General features: G+C 39.9%; 1 protein-coding gene across 1 annotated transcript; it reads left to right on the top strand.

Annotated features, from left to right (window-relative positions):
- Positions 1 to 696: 696 nt before the first annotated feature.
- On the top strand, positions 697 to 16,539 carry LOC111871889 (splicing factor 3B subunit 4). The gene is made up of 6 exons (XM_023865272.2): positions 697 to 996; positions 6,043 to 6,126; positions 10,357 to 10,502; positions 12,486 to 12,614; positions 13,645 to 14,464; positions 16,134 to 16,539. Exons 1-6 carry the CDS (start codon positions 963 to 965, stop codon positions 16,367 to 16,369), a joined length of 1,449 nt encoding a protein of 482 aa, XP_023721040.1. The 5' UTR covers positions 697 to 962; the 3' UTR covers positions 16,370 to 16,539.
- Positions 16,540 to 20,270: the final 3,731 nt, after the last annotated feature.

Consider the following 20,270-nt stretch of genomic DNA (forward strand, 5'->3'; position numbering starts at 1 on the left):
AGTTCAAATACTCATACAATTAAATACCTGAATTGAAGTTTATTCTTTTCATGAAAACCTCAGTGCATGACTACAGGTTATTCCTGTTACTGTTAGGAATATGTTCAGAGACTAATTGACAACATTTTCAATATCTGCTGTAACCTGAGGAAGTATGTTTTGTAATGTGTTTAGGTTTGTCAGTTCTGCTAACAGTCCAAATCTTCATGAGCCCAGCTTGATGCAATGAGCATCTGTGTTATGCTTGAGATGTCCAATTATTTTCAGGGGTTGTGCTGGATTTGGGATTTCACAGCAGTGAATGTCCATACTGTGGTTTTGTATGTTATGCCATAACCCACAACATGAACACGAAATCATCAAATACACTACGTAGGATCTCAGAAGACTGGAAGAGGAATTCTATTGTAATTGTAAGAGGTGTTAAGAAAATTCATCAGGGACACAGGCTCTTGGGATGACGGTGTGCAATTTGGTTAGGTACCATTGTTTCGACGGAGATCGATGCATCAGTTTCCTAACGAACGACGCAAACTATCAAATTACACGGTGGCACCTTTTCTTAGAAGACCGCAACTTCAAGCTTGCCTCTGTGTGAACCTGCAAATCTCAAAAATACTCTTCGACAACAAAATTGTAACAAAATTTCCCACCAGTATTCTTCTGAGGAGAATTGCCATGTCCGATGTTAGAGCAGCCAACATAATAGAACTTTCGCTGGTCGTTGCGGAATATGCGATTTGATTCTAATCTTGGTTCATTAGGATCATTAGGATTAGGATTACGTTTTTAGAAGCACTTGTACTGTTGTCACTATATGAATAGCGATCTAGAAAACTGCAGTTCTGGTTTAGTGAATTAACAGAAACGTTCAATTGCTGGAATGTATGGTAACTTTAACCCGTGATCCATAATCGATAGCAGTCGTGGTTCAGACGCGTTAAGAAGTGAGAGAAGTGAGGATGGCGGCGGGACCGATTGCGGAAAGAAATCAAGGTATAAGTGACAACAAGTAACTGTACACAAGCAATACAGATGTATAAGAACTTGTATATAAAGTTCATAATTATTTAATTATACCATCGTACTAGAAGCTATTAAGATTAATATGAAACTAAGCTGATATTGTTTCTATGTAACCTTCAATAGAAGGCTGATGGCTGTTCAGTTTAGTACTCAGAAATTTGATTTGTAATGCATATCATTAGACCATGTATCAACAGCAGAAATTGTTATTCTTATCTACTCAACACTAAAAAAAAATAATCATGTGGCCCACACTATCGCCGATTCTGTGTGAGAGCACAATCTGTTATACCATTTATGTCAGACGAGATTTGCGGCCAGTTACACTGATACCCAGACTGGGCAGAAGTTTCTGGTCATTGTTAGGATACATTAGATTAGCATAGTTTCTAATCAACATTAAATCTGGAATAGCTCCTTGGTGGGCTGGATGGCCATGCACTTGGTGTTTGGTTCCTTGCAGGAGTAAGAAATTTTGCTCAGTTCTGCAGTATCTGTACTGTCTCTTGGGCTTACTTAGCCTCCTACCCAACAGGTATTCGGATTTCATTCCCCATGGGTTAGGTGTCTGGGATGCTAAGTTGACTGCCAATGTCCCTCGAGTGTCAAGGTTGAGAATTGGTGTATCTGTACTTGTACTCCGCATATGTGTTTTTATGGTTTTGTGCTACATTATTTAAGCATAGGGAGAGCTCTAGGACCAACATGAGGTTGGAAAGAGGTGATGCAGAAAAACTGAATGGGTGACGTACATCACATGTTTCACCACTTCAGTGAATGAGATTATCATACCTTCAAATCTGTAAATATTTTCTGGGACTAAAGAACGTGAGCAGTACATGCAGAGACACATTTTTACAGATATTTTCTCACAACAGTAATTGAATGCACTCAGTGAGAGCAATATGTTTATTAATGTAAAACCAAAGTTATTATATAGTAATTGATCATAAACCCTGTATTATGGCATTTCTTCTACTCCACGAAGTTTACTTTCGCAGCCTTCTTGAAAATCTGTATCTTTTTTTCCCCCACCATTAGACTCTAGTTGATTATTATGTTGTCAGTTATGTCATCCATAATGCCATCCTACTCTCCGTATTCATTTTCTTAGTCTTTTTCACATATTCATGTGATGGTCACCAGCCATCCCCCTCTGCTAAAACTTTCCTTCATAACTTTACCTTTTATATTCTCGCATTTTATCCTTTTCTATATCCATTTTATTTTCATCATCATCCCTCTTTATTTCTTATTACTTTCCAGTCCCTTTTATTTGTCTGCCCTACTGTTATTCATTTCCCCCTTCCTCCTTCTGTCTCTTTAACATCAAAACAGTTCCCTCACCTATCCCCTTTCATACCTTTATCTCTATCCCTCCTCTTACTTCTGTGTCTTTCCAGTCCCTTCTATTCTTCCTCACTCCATATCCTAACAACAGCAGAAGATTTTCCTGTACTGTAGCGGTGTCACATTGGGTTTTCTGTGAACTTGGCAGGAACTGGCTGTAATTTATGCAGAGTGTATCAGAATTCAATGGCAAAACTTCAAGACCGAACTCCACACATATAGAGAGAAGAAAAAAAGTGTATGACAACATGGTTCCGGAAATGCATAATTACAGAGTTATCCGACCTTTTAGTAACATTAGTGCAATCCGACACTCCCAACACTGTTGCAATGTTACACTGAATACGTCTGTAATGCCAGCTGGAACACTCCGGGCACGTATCAGAGGAAATGTTCAAAGTGAACTCCTGCCTGAATACAGGCCTCCGCTCGTTGTTGCATTGAGTGCCACGCACAATCAAAAATGCCTGGTGTAGTGCATACTGTCTGACAGGCTGCCACACTGCGTGCATGGAGAGTTGGTACATCAACAACAGCAGTCAAATACACGACAGACTTTAAGTGTCCCCACAGGTAAAAGTCCGGGGGGTTTAAGTCAGGAGAGCGTGGTGGCCAAGCAATAAGTCCACCCCCACCTATCCAGCACCCAGGATAATGTGCATTAAGGTGCCTGCGGGCAGACAGACTGAAATGTGCAGGAGCACCATCATGCATGAAGTACAGCTGTCAATGGGATGCTAGTGGCATGTCTTCCAAATAATCAGGCAATGTAGTACGCAAGAAATCTGTGTAGTTCTGTCCAATAAGCTTGTCCGGAAGAACATAGGGTCCCAACAAACACTCACCAACAATGTTGATGAGACAATTCCGGAAGAACATAGGGTCCCAACAAACACTCACCAACAATGTTGATGAGACAATTGGATAGTTGCATGGGAATTTGTGTCCGCCTACACGTGCTGATTATGAAAACGTTGGATTCCATCCCTTGTGAATGTTGCCTCCTCCGTGAACAACACAACAGCTGCGAAGTTAGGCGTTGCACCGCATTGTTGCAGGAACCACCGGCAGAATGTTGCTCTTGCAGGATAATCCGTAGGGAAACAAGGCTTGTACACGTTGTAAATGATATGGATACAGGAGCTGTTCTCATAGCAGTCTCCAGATCGTCATGTGCGGGATATTCTTCTGCAAGCCTAACTGCCTTGTGCTGACTCCAAGACTTTGATCCACAGCGTTGAGTACATCTTCTTCCTCCTCCTCAAGGGTTGTACTTCTTGGCCGTCCCCCTGTGCCTGGTGGACATGCGAAACTCCTGTGTTCGCGTAGGTGGCAATGGATTCCTTCAAATGTCTTTTGGTCTGGCAATCTGCACATTGGGTAGTGTTCGTAATAAAGCGACGCATATCTGAAGGATTACCATCTGCCAAACCATACATGTAATGCATGCTCACGAGTTCTTCGTTTGTGTACATTCGGTATCACTTCACAGCAGACTGCAAACAACACCTAATAATCACAGATAACAGACGTCATACACACCTTTTGGATACGGCTACAGCTACTTGACTGGAGACGACAGGATATCATCTGCACGTCCTAGAGGTATTCAGGCCCACATCAAATTGATTGGCAACATGATTACTTGTGTAACATTTGTAACTGGTGTCTCACAGCTTTATTCTGACAAACAGGATGTGACGGTGTGCACTCCGTAAATTACACACTCAGATAACTCTGTAATTATGCATTTCTGGACCCATGTTGTCATACACTTTGTTTCTTCTCTCTATATGAGGAGTCCATTCCTGAAGTTTTCCCGTTGAGTTTTGATACACTCTGTATATAGATATTTCATTGGCCCTTATATTAATAAAAGTGAGCCAGGATAGCCCACTTAGTGTAGTGATAGGCTATGTGCTGGACAGCCAGTGTTTGATTCCTGATGGGGGCAAGAGATTTTTCTCTTCTCCACAGCGTCCAGACTGACTCTGGGACCCCACCCACCCTCTTATCTAATGAGTCCTGGGGGCTCTTTCTAGTAGGGTAAAACAGTGGGGGTATGAAGGTGACCACTCACCTCAATCCAGCGCTGAAGTTAGCAATGGTGGAGCTATACCTCCAGTCCCCCAAATGTCTTTATTGTGTAGTGCCTAATTAATGGAACACAAGGATAACTTTGCCTTCTTTTTATGTTAATAGAAAGAAGTTTCTCACTGAGGTGTTTTATTCTTTGTTCTGGCTGTTAGTTTTTGTAGTGGGTTCCTAAATGTATGTGTTAGTTGGTTGTTTAACATTGCTGTCAGTATTGAGACTAGGTAGTGTTAGTAGATCCTTCTTTCCCCTCAGCACTAGAGTTCGGGGTGAGCTTTGGTCTCCTGAACAATCTACCTCCATTCTTCTCTCTTCATCATCTTTCCTCCCCATCCCTTCACTTTCATTTTATGGAGATCATCATATATATCTTCGCTGATGTCGATTTCCATTCAGTCCATCCATTGATCAACCTGAGGTTGATTGTCTGTTTTCTGAACAATTTAGTTTTTATGGTGTGAGGTTGTTAGCCTCAGCCCCAACCCCAGCCTGGAGGACCAGGGTATCCCTCTTTATCAGTCTCCCACCCCTTGACCTGTCTGGCATGGGTGACCCTACCAGTAGCTATGCTACCACCGGCATAGCTCTCAGGGTCTCAGGAGCACTGAAACCCCACCACCACGATAAGGTGGAGACGCTGTCAGTGGGTAGTCAGTGTAGATAGGATGATAAATGAATGAGGAATTCTAACCCAGCACTTCCCATATACAAGTCTAGAGCATTAGCACTAGACAAACCTATTTGGTAGATTTATTGTGCAGGACTGATTTATGTAGTCTCAGATTTGTTGCGGTAGCATAGTTGGTTGAGGCACTATGCTACAAGCTGGAAGGTGGCAGGTTCTAGTCGCAGTGAGGTCATTGGATTTTTTTCAATTGACCAAGTCCTTCCAGCCGCACTATGGCCCTGGGGAGTAAAGCGTGGTCGGTGCATAAGGCTGACAACCTTACTGCCATCTTTGAGCCAATTGTCTAGATAATGTGGGACCCTCAACGTTTCACAACCCTATGGGCCTTCACAGCCTGTTAGAGGGATATCTTTACTTTTTTTTTTCACTTTGCAGCATTGTATCCTGCAATTATAAAAAAGGAAGTAAGTGTTATGTTCTTCAAACCAGCTAACATTCATTAATATTTATTTCCAGTATTTGGTGTCCAGATTCATTGTTATTTGGAACCCATTTTAGTGCCAGTGTTTTTCTGTGGGTATCTAGCTATTCTGTTTCAGATGTAGACATCAGTGTTATATTTTAAACCCAAATTAACTAATTTCTGAGAAGCTGTATATGAACTGCATGTTATTGGAGCCAAACACATCTCATACTACTAGTAGCAGCAGCGATGACAACGAAGACACCAGCAGTGACACTGACAAAAAATAACAGTTATCTCATTGAACGGGGGTTATGGATGTTGATGACAGTACCAGTTTTAAACATGCCTTTTATGCTTTAGTTGGCCTGTAGTATCATTGAACTATTATGAGAGCTAATTTTAAAATGTATCACCAGATATGTTAAGATTGTAATTGGACAAAATAATAAAGTAATCTCACATTCTTGTTGCATTTCAGATGCCACAATTTATGTGGGTGGTCTGGATGAAAAAGTCAGTGAGGCTTTGATGTGGGAGCTTTTTGTTCAGTCAGGTCCAGTAGGTGAGTATACAATTTTCTTATGGTACAATCAGAACAAGATTTGGTGTGATACATTACAGATGTTACTTCTTGTAAGTGATTGTCTGCATGTTTGCTGGTACAATCAGAACAAGATTTGTTGGGATACATTACAGAGGTTACTTCTTGTAAGTGGCTGTCTGCATGTTTGCTGGTACAATCAGAACAAGATTTGTTGTGATACATTACAGAGGTTACTTCTTGTAAGTGGCTGTCTGCATGTTTGCTGGTACAATCAGAACAAGATTTGTTGTGATACATTACAGAGGTTACTTCTTGTAAGTGGCTGTCTGCATGTTTGCTGGTACAATCAGAACAAGATTTGTTGTGATACATTACAGAGGTTACTTCTTGTAAGTGGCTGTCTGCATGTTTGCTGGTACAATCAGAACAAGATTTGTTGTGATACATTACAGAGGTTACTTCTTGTAAGTGGCTGTCTGCATGTTTGCTGGTACAATCAGAGTGAGGAGGATGTGGACAAGTCCACTCATAGGAGTAAGGGTGGGGGGTGGAAGTCAGTGACACTGAATGGGAAGGGACTCTCTTGTTAGGAAGAAAAGTTGGAGGAAAGCAAGTGAAGCCAGACTTCGCTCATTTTGTATTTATCTTAAAAACAATTGAAGTTATAGTGTAGTCCGTTTATTTCACTGGCTTTCATGATAATATGGAGACAGTAAGATGGATGTTGGCTGCAGTTTCACTTTTACCTTAGTTCTTATTGTATGTCTTCTTAAGTGAAGATGAGGCAAAATTCACAAGTAGGGAGTGAACAGCCTATATGATTGGGCGCTGAAGAATCTTCGTGCTCCCCTACACTCTTCGTTTACAAGAAAGATATAGTGTCAGTATCAGAATTGTAGATGATTACGTGATTGGACTGTGCATGGTAACATGTCTCAGGGGAATCTAGTACACTGATATTCATGAAAGAACACTTACCATTCTGTTGGAGGATGTAACTCTTAATTTTTAAAATGACATAAGGTTTCAACGTGGTAGTGGCCCTCCTCACCTTTCTCACCGTACAAGTGATTGGAAGCATTCTGCAAAACAGAGTGAGTCTAAACTGTATCAAGACTTCAGTAGGTGTTCATTTTGTTTTGTCCCTTGTAACTTCTGGACCTATGGTCTGAAATTCTTGAATTTAATTGGAAAGAGGTCATGGAATTGCGAGATGATTTGCTTTATATTTCTTGGTTTTCTCTCTTAATTTCCTTTGTGTAGCAGTCTGATGTTAGGTTACTTTTATTTCTAAGTCAAGATTTTGAAGATTCATGGATTTGTTAAACTAGAGGAAGGTTTATGGATAAAGAATAGTATACTTCACCAGTTATTTCTACAAATTTAAATTTGTGGTCTCTGTTTTCATAGAATTTAGCTTTCGGTTGGAGTGTGTCGTCCCCCTCATTTTTATATATATAATGTGTTGGGTGTATAACACGACAAATAACTTCACACCGTATTGGATATAGCAAAGTTATTGCACATTTACTCTTAGAATTACACAATTCACAATCACACAAGTATTTCCATCGGCAGTATCACACTTACTGCTCCTGCTTCCATTCACTCTGGCAAATGTTAGACTGCAACTGACTGGTTACTCTGGTAATTCTGTTGTTATGTAGCTTCCGCATTGACAACACAGAAAACAGTTACAGTTACGTGATAGCTACCACTGTTGCGAAACGTCATGTTTACAGGCGTTGCTGCGGAACGCTGCTGAGAGTTGTTTAGTGCTGCGTAGTAACCGCGGTGTCCCCTGTTACGTCACCACGGGAGGCGACCGAGTGTTTACTGGCCTGTTACTGTAGCAGCGGCAGTTGCTCCGATGCTGTTACATCACTGCTGGAAAGGGGGGGGGGTGTTTACCGAGCGTTGCGCCATCCACGTCACAAAATATATATATATATATATATAATATTAAATGCTATAGATTGAAAGCATCATTTTCACATAGCAGCAGAGCATTTGCTATGTAATGTAACTTTGTCTGTTTTATAGTAGAGCCTAGGACTGCCTGCTAGTGAACATGTTTATAGATGAATCACAAAGATGCTGTCTTGATATTGTGAAGTGCATAGTAACTCTGCACTACAAGAACTATTCTTTCATTTGTTTGCATGAGCACTTAATATAAACTTTGGCACATAGAGATTCCTGTTGCCTGGGTTATCGCACTTCAGCTTGTTAAGTATGTACCATTAATAGAGTGGTATCTGTCTGCCAGAATATACTGCAGCACATCACAGAAGATAATTTTCATAGTGACTGCCATGAGAACTTCAAACTCATGTATGCCACATAAGTAAGACGTGTTATGAATGAAGAAATTTCTTGGCCATTATTTCTATAATCGTTTTCCATATTACACTTTGCTTTGTAATCTGTAAGCATAACACTTAGTACAACATTAAGTTTATAGGACCCATATTTTTTTTTTTGTGATGATCCAAGCTTCTTATTATGCCACATGAAATAGCCAGATGATAAAATAATTTTGTGGGTAATGTAGTAAGTCAAAAACCAAAGTCTAAAATATGATTTCATGCATTTTACATGTGTGTAAAGTGCTTCTTTCATTGCTGCGAATTTAATGCTTCTTGCTTCACATCAAATACCAGAGTTGTCTGATTTCTCTATGTTGGAAGCTTGTCATTTTTGTTTTTCATTATTATGTATCACCGAGCCTGTCTTATGAAATTTCTTCCAGTATTGCTTTGCGTAGTATGATTGCAACATTTCTTCAGTGACATATGTTTTATAATATAAGAAACCATTATTGAACACTAAACGGTTCCAGTGTTCCCTTGAAGGTACTAATTTCTGTATATATAGCTGAGGTATTCAGTATCTGTGATAACCTTCCTCAGTCTTGTGGCTTTTGCAGTTGAATGTACACTGAGAGAATTGCTTGGTGTGTGAAAGTAAAAAATATGCATGCCCTGTCTAAAAAATACACTTCAGAAGTAAATTTTCAGGTTACAGGTTGCAGGTACTGTCAAATATATATACACAGTGTGTCCAGGTTCTGTTAGGACTGTGTTCATTGAAAATACAAGACATGAATTATTTTCAAAATTTCACTCTTTTTATTCAAAATAGTCTCCTTCTGAATCAATACATGGTTGGGATCAATTGAAAAGTTTTCGAAAACGGCCACTGTACTCATTTTGTGGCATCGCATTTAAAACTGTGGTACATTCCCTTTGGATGTCCTGGATGGTGTCGTGACCATCTCCTTTCATCGCCAGCTTAACTTTTGGGTACAACCAGAAATCTGCTGGAGCCAAATCTGGTGAATATGGAGGATGATCAAGGACTGTGATCAATTTTCTGGGCAAAAAATCATGCACAAACTTTGATTTGTGAGGTGGGGCATTGTTGTGGAGGAGCGGCCAGGAACCTTGATCTTGATATTCAGGTCGAATTCGAAGAATTCTCGCCCACAAATGAGTGAGGACTCTGAGATAATAATCATAATTCACTGTTTGACCTTCTGGCAGAAATTCCTTGTGAATGATTCCATTGGAATCGAAGAAAACGGTTAGCAGTGTCTTTACTTGACTCTTTTGCATGCACACTTTCTTTGGTTTCAGCTTCTTTGGGCTCAACCACACTGCACCCTGCCGCTTTGTGAGAGGCTCATATTGAAAAGACCATATCTTGTCACCAGTAACAATCAATTTTGTAAATTTTGTATCACATTGGGCTGACCGTAACATGTCTATGCAATGTTCCACTCTGGCATGTTTTTCATTGCCTGACAGCGCGTGCGGTACAGACCACGCACAGACCTTCCGTTTGCCCAAATCCTCAGTCAGAATTTGATGCACAGTACTTTTTGGTATTCCCAAAAGCTCCTCAATGAGTCGCAGAAACACATCTGTCTGATGCAAGGATTTCGGTCACTTTTTTCACATTTTCTTCAGTGCGACTTGTTCTCGGCTTTGATGCATATGGAGCATCTTCAGTGTCCTCCCTGCTGTCACGAAATACATCATACCATCAAAAAATGTTCGAGTGACTCAAACAGTCACTACCATACACACTTTTCATCATTTTGTATGCTTCTCTGGCTGTTTTGCCTAACTTCAAACAAAATTTTATGTTGGCTCTCTGTTCAGCTGCCATTCCTAACGGATCCTGGACACACCGTGTATGTCCCACCTATTCATTTTTAATGACTTGTGTTATTGTTGCCACCAGTAAATGTCCACATGCCAAAAGATCGTGTGACACAAATGCATCAAGGCTATGGCTTTGTAGAATTTATGGGTGAAGAGGATGCAGATTATTCCATCAAGATAATGAATATGATAAAATTGTATGGGAAACCAATTCGTGTTAACAAGGTAAGTATATACTGAACAAATTGGCTCAGGCAGTAATGCTTCTGACTTATATTTTAGAGGTTCCTGGCTCACTGGCTGAGGTATCTGTAGTTTTCCCAGCCCCTTGCCAAAGCATGTGCTGGGATAGTACCTTAAAATTAGGACATAACCACTTCCTTCCACTGCCTCTCCTGTTCATTATTCACCATCCAGTCGTTCATGTTTTATGATTCAATTTACAGACATCATTGTTGAATTAACCACACACAAATAAATAACGGGGTATAGACTGTACTTTGTATTTTATTTTTCCCCCCTTTTATTTTTTAATTTAAAGTAGGAGTCACGTCCAGGCCCTGGGAAGGATAACCATAACACCAATGGAGAGATTTCTCAGTAGCTCAGGTGGAACAAAACTCACAGTTCTCAATAAACTTCTAACACTGCTTAGCATGCATGGGCTGGAATAAGTTGAAATATGTAATGTAGAACAAGATTTTGTCTGAGAGATGAATGGTTATCCTTCTGTGTGATACTTATTGAGAGATTTTTTTCAGTAGTTACACACAAACAGAATGTATCATTGTAAGGAAATAATTTATGTTGGTCAACATAAACTCTGTGATTTATATGTGCTTTCCTAATTGTGTTTGTTTTACTACTATCCTTTCATGAATACTGGCTTGCAGTCAGGGATAATATATGCATAGGATGATAATTTCAGGGATCTCTAGTGAAGTAATGAGATGTCTGTCTGTGTGTTGTCAGATTTGTTTGATTTCACTGAACTGTAATGAACTGAAACTCAAACTGAGTAAGACTTACAGTTATAGATTTAATATCAGTGGACATAATTGTAATTATTATTCAGAAAAGAAGTTACAAAGAGTTATGATCCTTAATTATCAAGGCACTTCTTTAAAACAGTTCATTTGTTTAAAGTATTATTCCTGCATCTATGACTGTTTCATTGTGTTATTGAACCTGAAGGACTAGAACCTGGCCACTGTTAAACATTGTTCTACACTATACGGTGTGTACAGTGAGGGGCAACATAATAAGTTATCGCATCATCAATCCAATTGTTAGCTCAGGCTCTGATTACAGCGCTTGTGATCTTAAACTCGAAATAGGTCTGCCAATTGTGGACCCTTGAATACGTCTTGGTATCAATATCTGTTAGCCTTATGCCTCCTCTCTCCTTTCTTATCCATTGAAATTACCATGCTCATTAACTGTATGGAGTAAAAGGTAAAGCTATTCCTGTAACAGGCCTTGGAGGCCCATAGGGTTGTGAGACATTGAGGGTCCGACATTGTTTAGACAGTTGGCTCACAGATTGCAGTAAGGTTGTTGTCCTTACACACCAGCTGCCCTTTACCCCCCAGGAAGATTCTTGGTACTCATTTCTTAGACACTGAGTCTACCCCAGGGCTGGAAGGATTAGGTTAGTTGAAAAAAATCCAACTGTAGTAAGTATAACAGTAAATTGGATACTTTAGGAAGGAAGGAAAACATTCCAGAGTAAGTGCCTGCTTAAATACTGTTCTCATAATTAAAAATGTGATTTTGTCTCTCAGCCGGGATAGCGTAGCCGGTATAGTGACTGGCTACAGGCTGGACAACTGAGGGATCAGAGTTCAAGAGCTGGTAGGGTCAAGAATTTTCTCTTTTCCACATTGTCTAGACCGGCTCTGGGGTCCACCCAATCTCCTATTCAGTGGGTACTGGGGGCACTTTCTCTGTGAGTAAAGTGGCTGGGGTGTGAAGCTGACCAGTCACCTCCAGCTAGTGCTGAGATCAAGAAAAAGTGGATCTATACATCCACTCCCCATACACCTTCCTGGTGTAGTGCTTAATTAGTTAAACACAGGTACAATTTTACCTTTTTATTATTTTGCTATGTCATGCTTTGGCATCAGGTCATTCCTTTCAAAACCACCTCTCTAGATGTTAATTGTAAATATGAAACAGTGCTGTTAACTTTTTCTTCAATGGTTTTAGGCATCAGCTCACCAAAAGAATCTAGATGTAGGTGCTAACATTTTTATTGGGAACCTGGATCCAGAGGTAGATGAGAAACTCCTGTATGACACATTTTCTGCATTTGGTGTTATCCTTCAGACACCTAAGGTAAGTGGCTTTTTGTTACCCATAAGGAGTTTTGATACTGAAGTTGTTTTCATTTTATACAAGGTGGTATCAGAAAGTTCCCGGTATTGTTAATGTTGTAACTGCCTTGGTGAAAGAAGATGAGAGGGTAGGCCAAGGTCACACTTCCACAAGCCTATTGCATCAGTCTGCCATGTGACACTGCGCTGTGAACATGCATTGTTTTTACATGAGTGCTTTTTCAACTTCGTGTTTCTTTTTGGCTGCGATGGATGGCAAAATCGAGCAACGTGCCTGCATCAAGTTTTATATGAGGCTCAGTAAATCCACTACTGAAACCCATGAAATGCTTTGTGAGGCTTTTGGAGAACATTCTTTAAGCTGGACAGTAGCTTTTGAATGGCATTCACGTTTCGTGGTTGTTTGAGTGTCCGTTGAAGATGATGAATGTTTATGGCAACCAAGCACCAGCAAAATGACAGAAAATATTGAACAAATTCTAGAACTCATCAACAAAGACCATCGCCGATCAATCCATGAGCTCGCAGACACCATTTGGATCAGTTACGGATTTTGCTAGGAGATCTTAACAGAAAATCTGAACATGTAGCATATCGCTCCTTCATCACGACAATGTGCCCACCCACACGTCCCTGAAAACCACAGAGTTTGTGTCTAACAGAAACCTGGTTATCATTCCCCATTTTCCCTACTCTCCAGACCTAGCCTTCCCTCCCACCCTGTGATTTGCTTTGTTTCCCAAATTGAAAATGAAACTGAAGGGATGATGTTTTGAAGTAATGTCTGGCATCCAAAGGCAATCACAAGCGGTACTTGAAAGCTTCAGGAAAATGACTTTTGCGGTGCTTTTGGAGCATGGGAAAAATTATGGTGTTGCTGTATGCATTCCCAAGGAGACTGTTTTGAAGGAGATGGCCAGCATTTCTTTTTGATCTTGTCCGGGAACTTTCTGATACACCTCGTATCGTAGCCACAGTGTTGTTACTTTTTTATAGCTTCTCAACAGTGTGTTCTGTCTACTGCTTTGCAGATCATGCGTGATCCTGAGACAGGGAATTCAAAGGGGTTTGCATTCATCAACTTCGCAAGCTTTGATGCTTCTGATGCCTCCATTGAAGCAATGAATGGACAGTATTTGTGTAATCGTCCCATCTCTGTCTCATATGCATTCAAAAAGGATGCCAGGGGTGAACGCCATGGTTCGGCAGCTGAGAGACTTCTGGCTGCACAGAATCCCTTGTCTCAAGCCGACCGACCCCATCAGCTATTTGCCGATGCTCCTCCTCCAGCACCATTACCACAGCCTCCCACATTAGTTCCTCCTCCACCTCCTGTAGCCATGCTTGGTATGGTTCCTCCACCACCACCCACTCCTGGCATGCATCCTCCTCCACCTCCACCAGTTCCACCCCCATCTAGTATGCCGCCTCCTCCAATGACAATGCCACCAGGCATTCCTCCACCCCCATTACCACCACAACCCATGCATCATCCAGGCCATCCACCCCTACCTCCTGGACCACCAGGAATGCCACCCCCACCACCACTTAGGGCTGGACCACCACCACTGCCTCCCATGCCTCCCACATCAACCCCACAGCAGCAACCACCACAACAACAGCAGCAGTCACAGCAACCACTTCCACCACAACAGCAAAACAGCGTGGGACCAGGGATGGGTCAAATGGGACACATGCCACCAATGCCCCCACCACCTCAAGGAGGTCCCCCTCCACCAAGAATGATGCCACCTCCATGGCAGGGTGGTGGACAGTTTCCACCACCACCACCCCCACAGCATCATCAGGGACCTTATCAAGGCAACTATCCTCCACCACCGCCGCCACATGGTAATTGCTTCATTCACTTCAAGAAGTTCTTACATGTGTAATCTCTTGGCTCTTATAATTGCTGTTTCCCTGTTGGCTCTCTTGGTTGAGGTTTTTATTTGCCCATCCGGATGAATGCCAGGCTAGTACCATAATTAGTCCACAACCACTTCCTTCCAAATCCTTCCCAATTCATATTTATGTCTTGTCCTATCAGTCAGTACTTCATAGCATGTGATATTGAAAGTGTTGTAAAGTAACCCACCACCTATGGAGGAAAATAGACATTCTTCATTATGACCACTCATATTCTTGAATGCATTGCTTCAGATAGAATTGTTTGATTTTGAAGATCCAGCATCTTGTGGGGTAGTGATGAGATTTCCAGGTTCCAGGATAGTGAACAGTAAGGGGGTACCATGTTGTTATTACTTACTCAGCTGAACATACTAAAAATCAGTAGCGTTCTGATGAACAGTGACTGCAGTGACATGAATAATGAACGTATGGTTAAGGTAAAGGTGAAGTTTCCCCTGTGTCTAATCCTCAGACCTTGAAGGCATGTGGAGGGACTGGAAGCAGGGTCCACACATCCAGCCTTGGCAGTAGATGGGCATGAGTGGTCTGCTTCATGATCCCAGCGCTATCCATTTGTTGAATAGGACCCTGTTTTCCATTGGTTGATGGTTGATCTGACGTTATCTTATGATATGTTAGAGCACACATTTTCAGTTCCTTTTTGCAAGGGGAATGAAACAGTTTTTTCTCCTTTTTGTACTCTTAACTGTTTAAGTTTGTTCCAAATATGATAATCTGTTAGATTTAAATCTGGAGAATGTGGTATCCTTCCTGTGGATTTAAAAAATTCAGTTGTCATCATGTTGACACTTTCAAAGAACAGGTAATATGAGTGTACCACATAAACTAGACTGAATACATGAACATAACTTTAACTATTGGCATGCAGTTATTACTAAAGAACATAATGACAGCAGTGTAATGAATTAAAGCAACAGATAATAAAAGAATTTTGAAAAAGCTAACACAAGATAAATGTGGTCTGCTGCAGCACAGTGACATGAAACCGATTACAGCTCATGACATTTTTTAAATAAATTTTAACTCAATTAAAAAAAATTATTATTTTACGTAGAAACTCATACCAAATGCCAATGTAATTTAATATCCACTGAGTAGTATATAAGTAAACAGTAAAATTATACATAGAATATAGCCACTTTACTTCTTATGTATGTAAACTTTGAATATAGTGATTAATGCTAGTACAATGATAAGAAATATTCAGAAAAGATTATGTGCTACAATTCAATAATTGTGTAATTAAGAACACTTGTAGATGACCTTGTAAGTGTTGAAATGTGTAGTGTGATTTAAATTAATAAACGTTTGTTGTGTTGACAGCTGAATTTGTAAAATTAATAATGTCAGTTCTTTTTTTATAATTCAAAATGGAAAATATTTTTCTGTGTAACAAATTAACCAGACTGAATTTATCTTTTTGTACATGAAATTAGGTATGTTTTGTGCAACTTGATGAGTTTCATTGAAATGCAATGAGCCATTCATTTTTGCCTCTGAAACTTTTTTTGAACCAGCCAGTGTTATACTGTTAACAGTTAGCAATATGAAGTTGATGAACTGTATGCTGATATCACTTTTAATTTTCTAGGTGGACCACCACCTGGTTGGCGACCACCTCCACCAGGCCGACCTCCATTTGGACGTCCTCCATTTCCACCTCGTGGTCCCCCACCACCTCCAAGAGGCATGAGGCCTCCCCCACCTCCACGTGGTGTAAGACCTGGTCAGCCAGGAAGCAGTGATGGTTCATATGACAATTATGACAATTCTTATGACAATAATAATTATGAGAATAATTATGATAATTCGTATGATAATTATTAGGCAAGTGTTCATGATTCAGTTATAACAGTACATCCTAATTTGGCACAGAAGGTTTTCTCACAAGTTCTGTAATTTAACATATCCTGTTACATGTTTCAAGTGGGTCATTATAATTTATACTGATCTATAATGAGTATAAGAATGAATAATATACTTTATATGTACATATACAGCATTTTTTTTATTTCATGCATCCTGTTGTGTCGTAATATACAACTTCTTTATTAAAACTGTCACAACACAACTATATCAAGGTCAGTGCCTAGTTTGGCAGAGCATTTATTATGTATTTCACTGGGCCATGCCATAGCTCTGGCAGTTAGTCACTGGCTTTCCACTGCAGCAGCCTGGGTTCGATCCCAGGTCAGGTTGTGTGGGTTTTGTAGTGGACAAAGTGGCACTGGGTAAGTTTACTGCAAGTACTTCAGTTTCCCCATCCAGTTCTCATTCCACCAACTGCTCCACAATCATCATCATCAATCATCCGGGGGTTGTACATTAGGCCAACTAATGGCTGATGAACCAAGTGAACTCAGTCTCAACCCACGTAAATAAAATGACAAAAGATATGCATTTCACTTCATCCTCAGACTCCTGTTATCCTGTAATTTTTTCTTACCACAAACACAGATTATGAGCCATCATTGAATGGAGGTCATTCCATATTTTAGACCACACACTGGATACTGTGATACCATTTTCTGTTGCAAACCAGAAAGATTACAGAGTGACAGTGTTCACAGGATGTCATAGTGACTAGCATACTGATGTCTCGCCAAATGGTCTCAGTTCTGATTATGCATTCATCAGGTGTTTATGGTTGTGATGAAGTATATTTTGTCATCATTTCCCTTGCCTGGTGGGATCTATTTTCTTGGATATAACAACATTTAGTCCATTGAAAGTCAGCGAACATTTCGGATTGTACAAGTGATCAGATCATTTAGAGTCCTTGAGATGGCACCACTTGCTCATTTGCTTAAGAATTTCCTGGGATCTTACGTATCATGAAGGTTCATTACATTATTCACAAGAGCATGCCACAGGTCCCTGTCCTGAGTCAGGGTTCTGAGTCTGCACAGGATTTGACTCATTTTGCCGTGTTTGGTGCAAGTGATGTCGCCACCAAAATATAAGTGCATATTCAGAAGGAACATATGTGCTCAGCACATATTATTCATAATACTATTCAAAGAACGGCACATGGTGGCGTAGTTGGTTCAGTTACTATGCTACAAGCTGGAAGGTCAAGGGTTCAAGTCCCGATGAGGTCATTGGATTGTGTTCAGTTGACCTAATACTTCCAGCCGCACCATGGCCCTGGGATTGACTCAGTCTCTAACAGAAATGAGCACCAGGAATATTCTTGAAATATTCTTGGAGGTAAAGGGCGGCCGGTGCATAAGGTTGACAATCTTGCTGCCATCTATGAGCCGATTGTCTAGAAAATATGGGAACCTCAACATCTCACAACCCTGTGGGACCAAGAGTATAAAAAGATCTTAGGCTACAATAAAACAAGCTGGCGTGCCCTACTCCACGGTATTGAATGGCTTCTAAACATGTTTTTGTCCCTGAAATCCTTTTTTGAATCTCAAGATAAATGTCCATTTGTTATCAAGGTGAATTTTGAAGCTCCTTAGTCAGAGGCTTGGCTGCACTTTGTGCACAATCAAGCATCAATTTTTAATGCAGCAGTTGAAGAAGTAGAGGGTCATACAGTCACAATTTTTGAAGTTATTAATATGTTAAACAATCTGAAAAACAATTTTAGTTTCTAAGCCTGAGGACTGCATTCTTTCATCTACTGGAGAGAAAGAAGCCTTTGGGCTGGAAGTGACAAAATGTCGTCCATATGTTTTACTATACTGCCATAGAATATTTGTGCAAATGGATGTCTCATCTTGAACACCTGCAAGCCTTTAGCTGGGTAACTCTTTGTATGATGCAGCACTGGGAAGACATTAAAAAGACAATGGAAATTGTGTGGAAAGTTACACCGTCATTTGACATTGATGATAATGTCTTGTATGATAAATTTGTATGTATTAAACAATATATCAATCCAGAAAAATTGGCTGAGTAGAAATCAGCAAGAACATCACCAGATGGGCATTGGGTGGAAATTGTTTCACATTTCAATACCAGTGATGTGCCTTATTCAAACACATTGAAATTAGTTGGGCTCCTTCCGAGTCTGCCTGGAAGTAATGCCCCAACTAAGAGTGTGTTTTCCTTCATGGAGAGTTTGTGGACAAGTGAGAAGACCCAGCTATCTGTTGAAATTCTGAAGGCAGTTTTAATCACCAGAGTTAACTTGAGTACATTTACATGGATTTTTTTGAAAATGTTGTGTGGTAAAAGATATGTCTAGAAGAAGATCCATTCCTCCCAAAAATGTCAATGACATGGGCCTTTGGGAAGCCAATGTGAACCTGAAAACTTTGTCAGGTGAGTTAATCATTTGTCTTAAATAAATTAATTGCATTTAAGATATGGCATAAATTTTATATTCTCAGAAATAATACAACCAGAATAACATTTTCCATTCAAAATTGTTAGTGTGTTCATGGAAAAGCACTTTGCACATTTTAATTAATTATAATAAATTGTTCTGGTCAGATAAATAAGTAAGCGATCTTGTTCATGTGCATATGGGAAAATGCAGAGAGAGAGAGAGGAAAATAAAATTCACTGTATGAGAGCTGCTTCTTTCTGTTCTGTACAAATGCCGTTGATAATGGCGCAGTGGAGGCTGCATTGTATAGCGATGTCTGTAATATGCCTCACCATTAAGATGGCATTAACTATTTAGGGGTAGGAGGGGAGGTTCAAGTGAGAAGGAAACTATTAGGGAGTATATACAAATTTCTGCCAAAGAAAGTCTAGGTTATTATAAATTGAAGAAGCATAAGCCATGGTTTGATGAAGGATTCTCAAAATTATTAGACAAATGGAAACAAGCCAAATTGAAATGGTTACAGGATCCAAACAAAATAAATGAGGATAACCTGAACAATATAAGACATGAAACTAGCAGGCATTTCAGGAATAAAAAGAGGGAATATCTGAAAGACAAAATTGATGAGCTTGCAACAAACAGCAAGAACAAGAATATTAGAGACTCTGTATAGAGGAATAAATGAATTTAAGAGGTGTTACCAAGCAGGAAGTAACTTAGAGAAAGATGAAGATTGTGATCTGGTTGGAAATTCCACATTTCGAATAGGTGGAAGAACTATTCTCAGTTACTGAATGCACATAGGGTCAGTGATGTTAGGCAGTTAATGATATGTACAGCTTATCCATTAATACCTGATCCTAGTCCTTCTGAGGTTGAAATTGCTACTGCAAAGGGAAAAGATATAATTCACCAGGTAGAGATCAAATTCTGGTAAAAGTGATTCAAGCAGGAGATGAAGTATTACATTTTAAGATCAAGAAGATAATTAATTCTATTTGGAATAAGGAAGACTTCCCTGATCAGTGGAAGGAGCCTACTATTATACTAGTTCACAAGGTTATGAAACTGACTATAGTAATTATCATGGGATATCACTGCTATCAACTTCATACAAAATTTTATCCAATATTCTTCTCTCAAGTTTAAGTTGATACATAGATGAAATTATTGGGGATCATCAGTGTGGGTTTTGATGAAAAAGATCCACTACTGATAAGAATTTTGCATTCATCAGATACTGGAGAAAATATGGGAGTACAATGAGACAGTACATCAGCTATTTGTAGACTTCAAGAAAGCCTATCGTAAATGCCAGAGGGAAGTATTATACAATATTCTCACAGAGTTTGGGATACTCATGAAACTAATTAGGATGATTAAAATGTGTTTAAATGAAACCTATAGTAATGTTCATATTGGCAAACATTTGTCTGATAA

This window comes from Cryptotermes secundus, unplaced genomic scaffold (assembly GCF_002891405.2).
Source record: "Cryptotermes secundus unplaced genomic scaffold, Csec_1.0 scaffold1350, whole genome shotgun sequence".
Classification (NCBI taxonomy): Eukaryota; Metazoa; Arthropoda; class Insecta; order Blattodea; family Kalotermitidae; genus Cryptotermes; species Cryptotermes secundus.

Excerpts from the sequence above, each read along its gene's own strand:
- LOC111871889 (XM_023865272.2), top strand. The coding sequence starts at position 963 with ATGGCGGCGGGACCGATTGCGGAAAGAAATCAAG. Across the intron at positions 997-6,042 it reads GATTGCGGAAAGAAATCAAG|ATGCCACAATTTATGTGGGT; the intron begins GTATAAGTGACA and ends GTTGCATTTCAG. Across the intron at positions 10,503-12,485 it reads AACCAATTCGTGTTAACAAG|GCATCAGCTCACCAAAAGAA; the intron begins GTAAGTATATAC and ends CAATGGTTTTAG.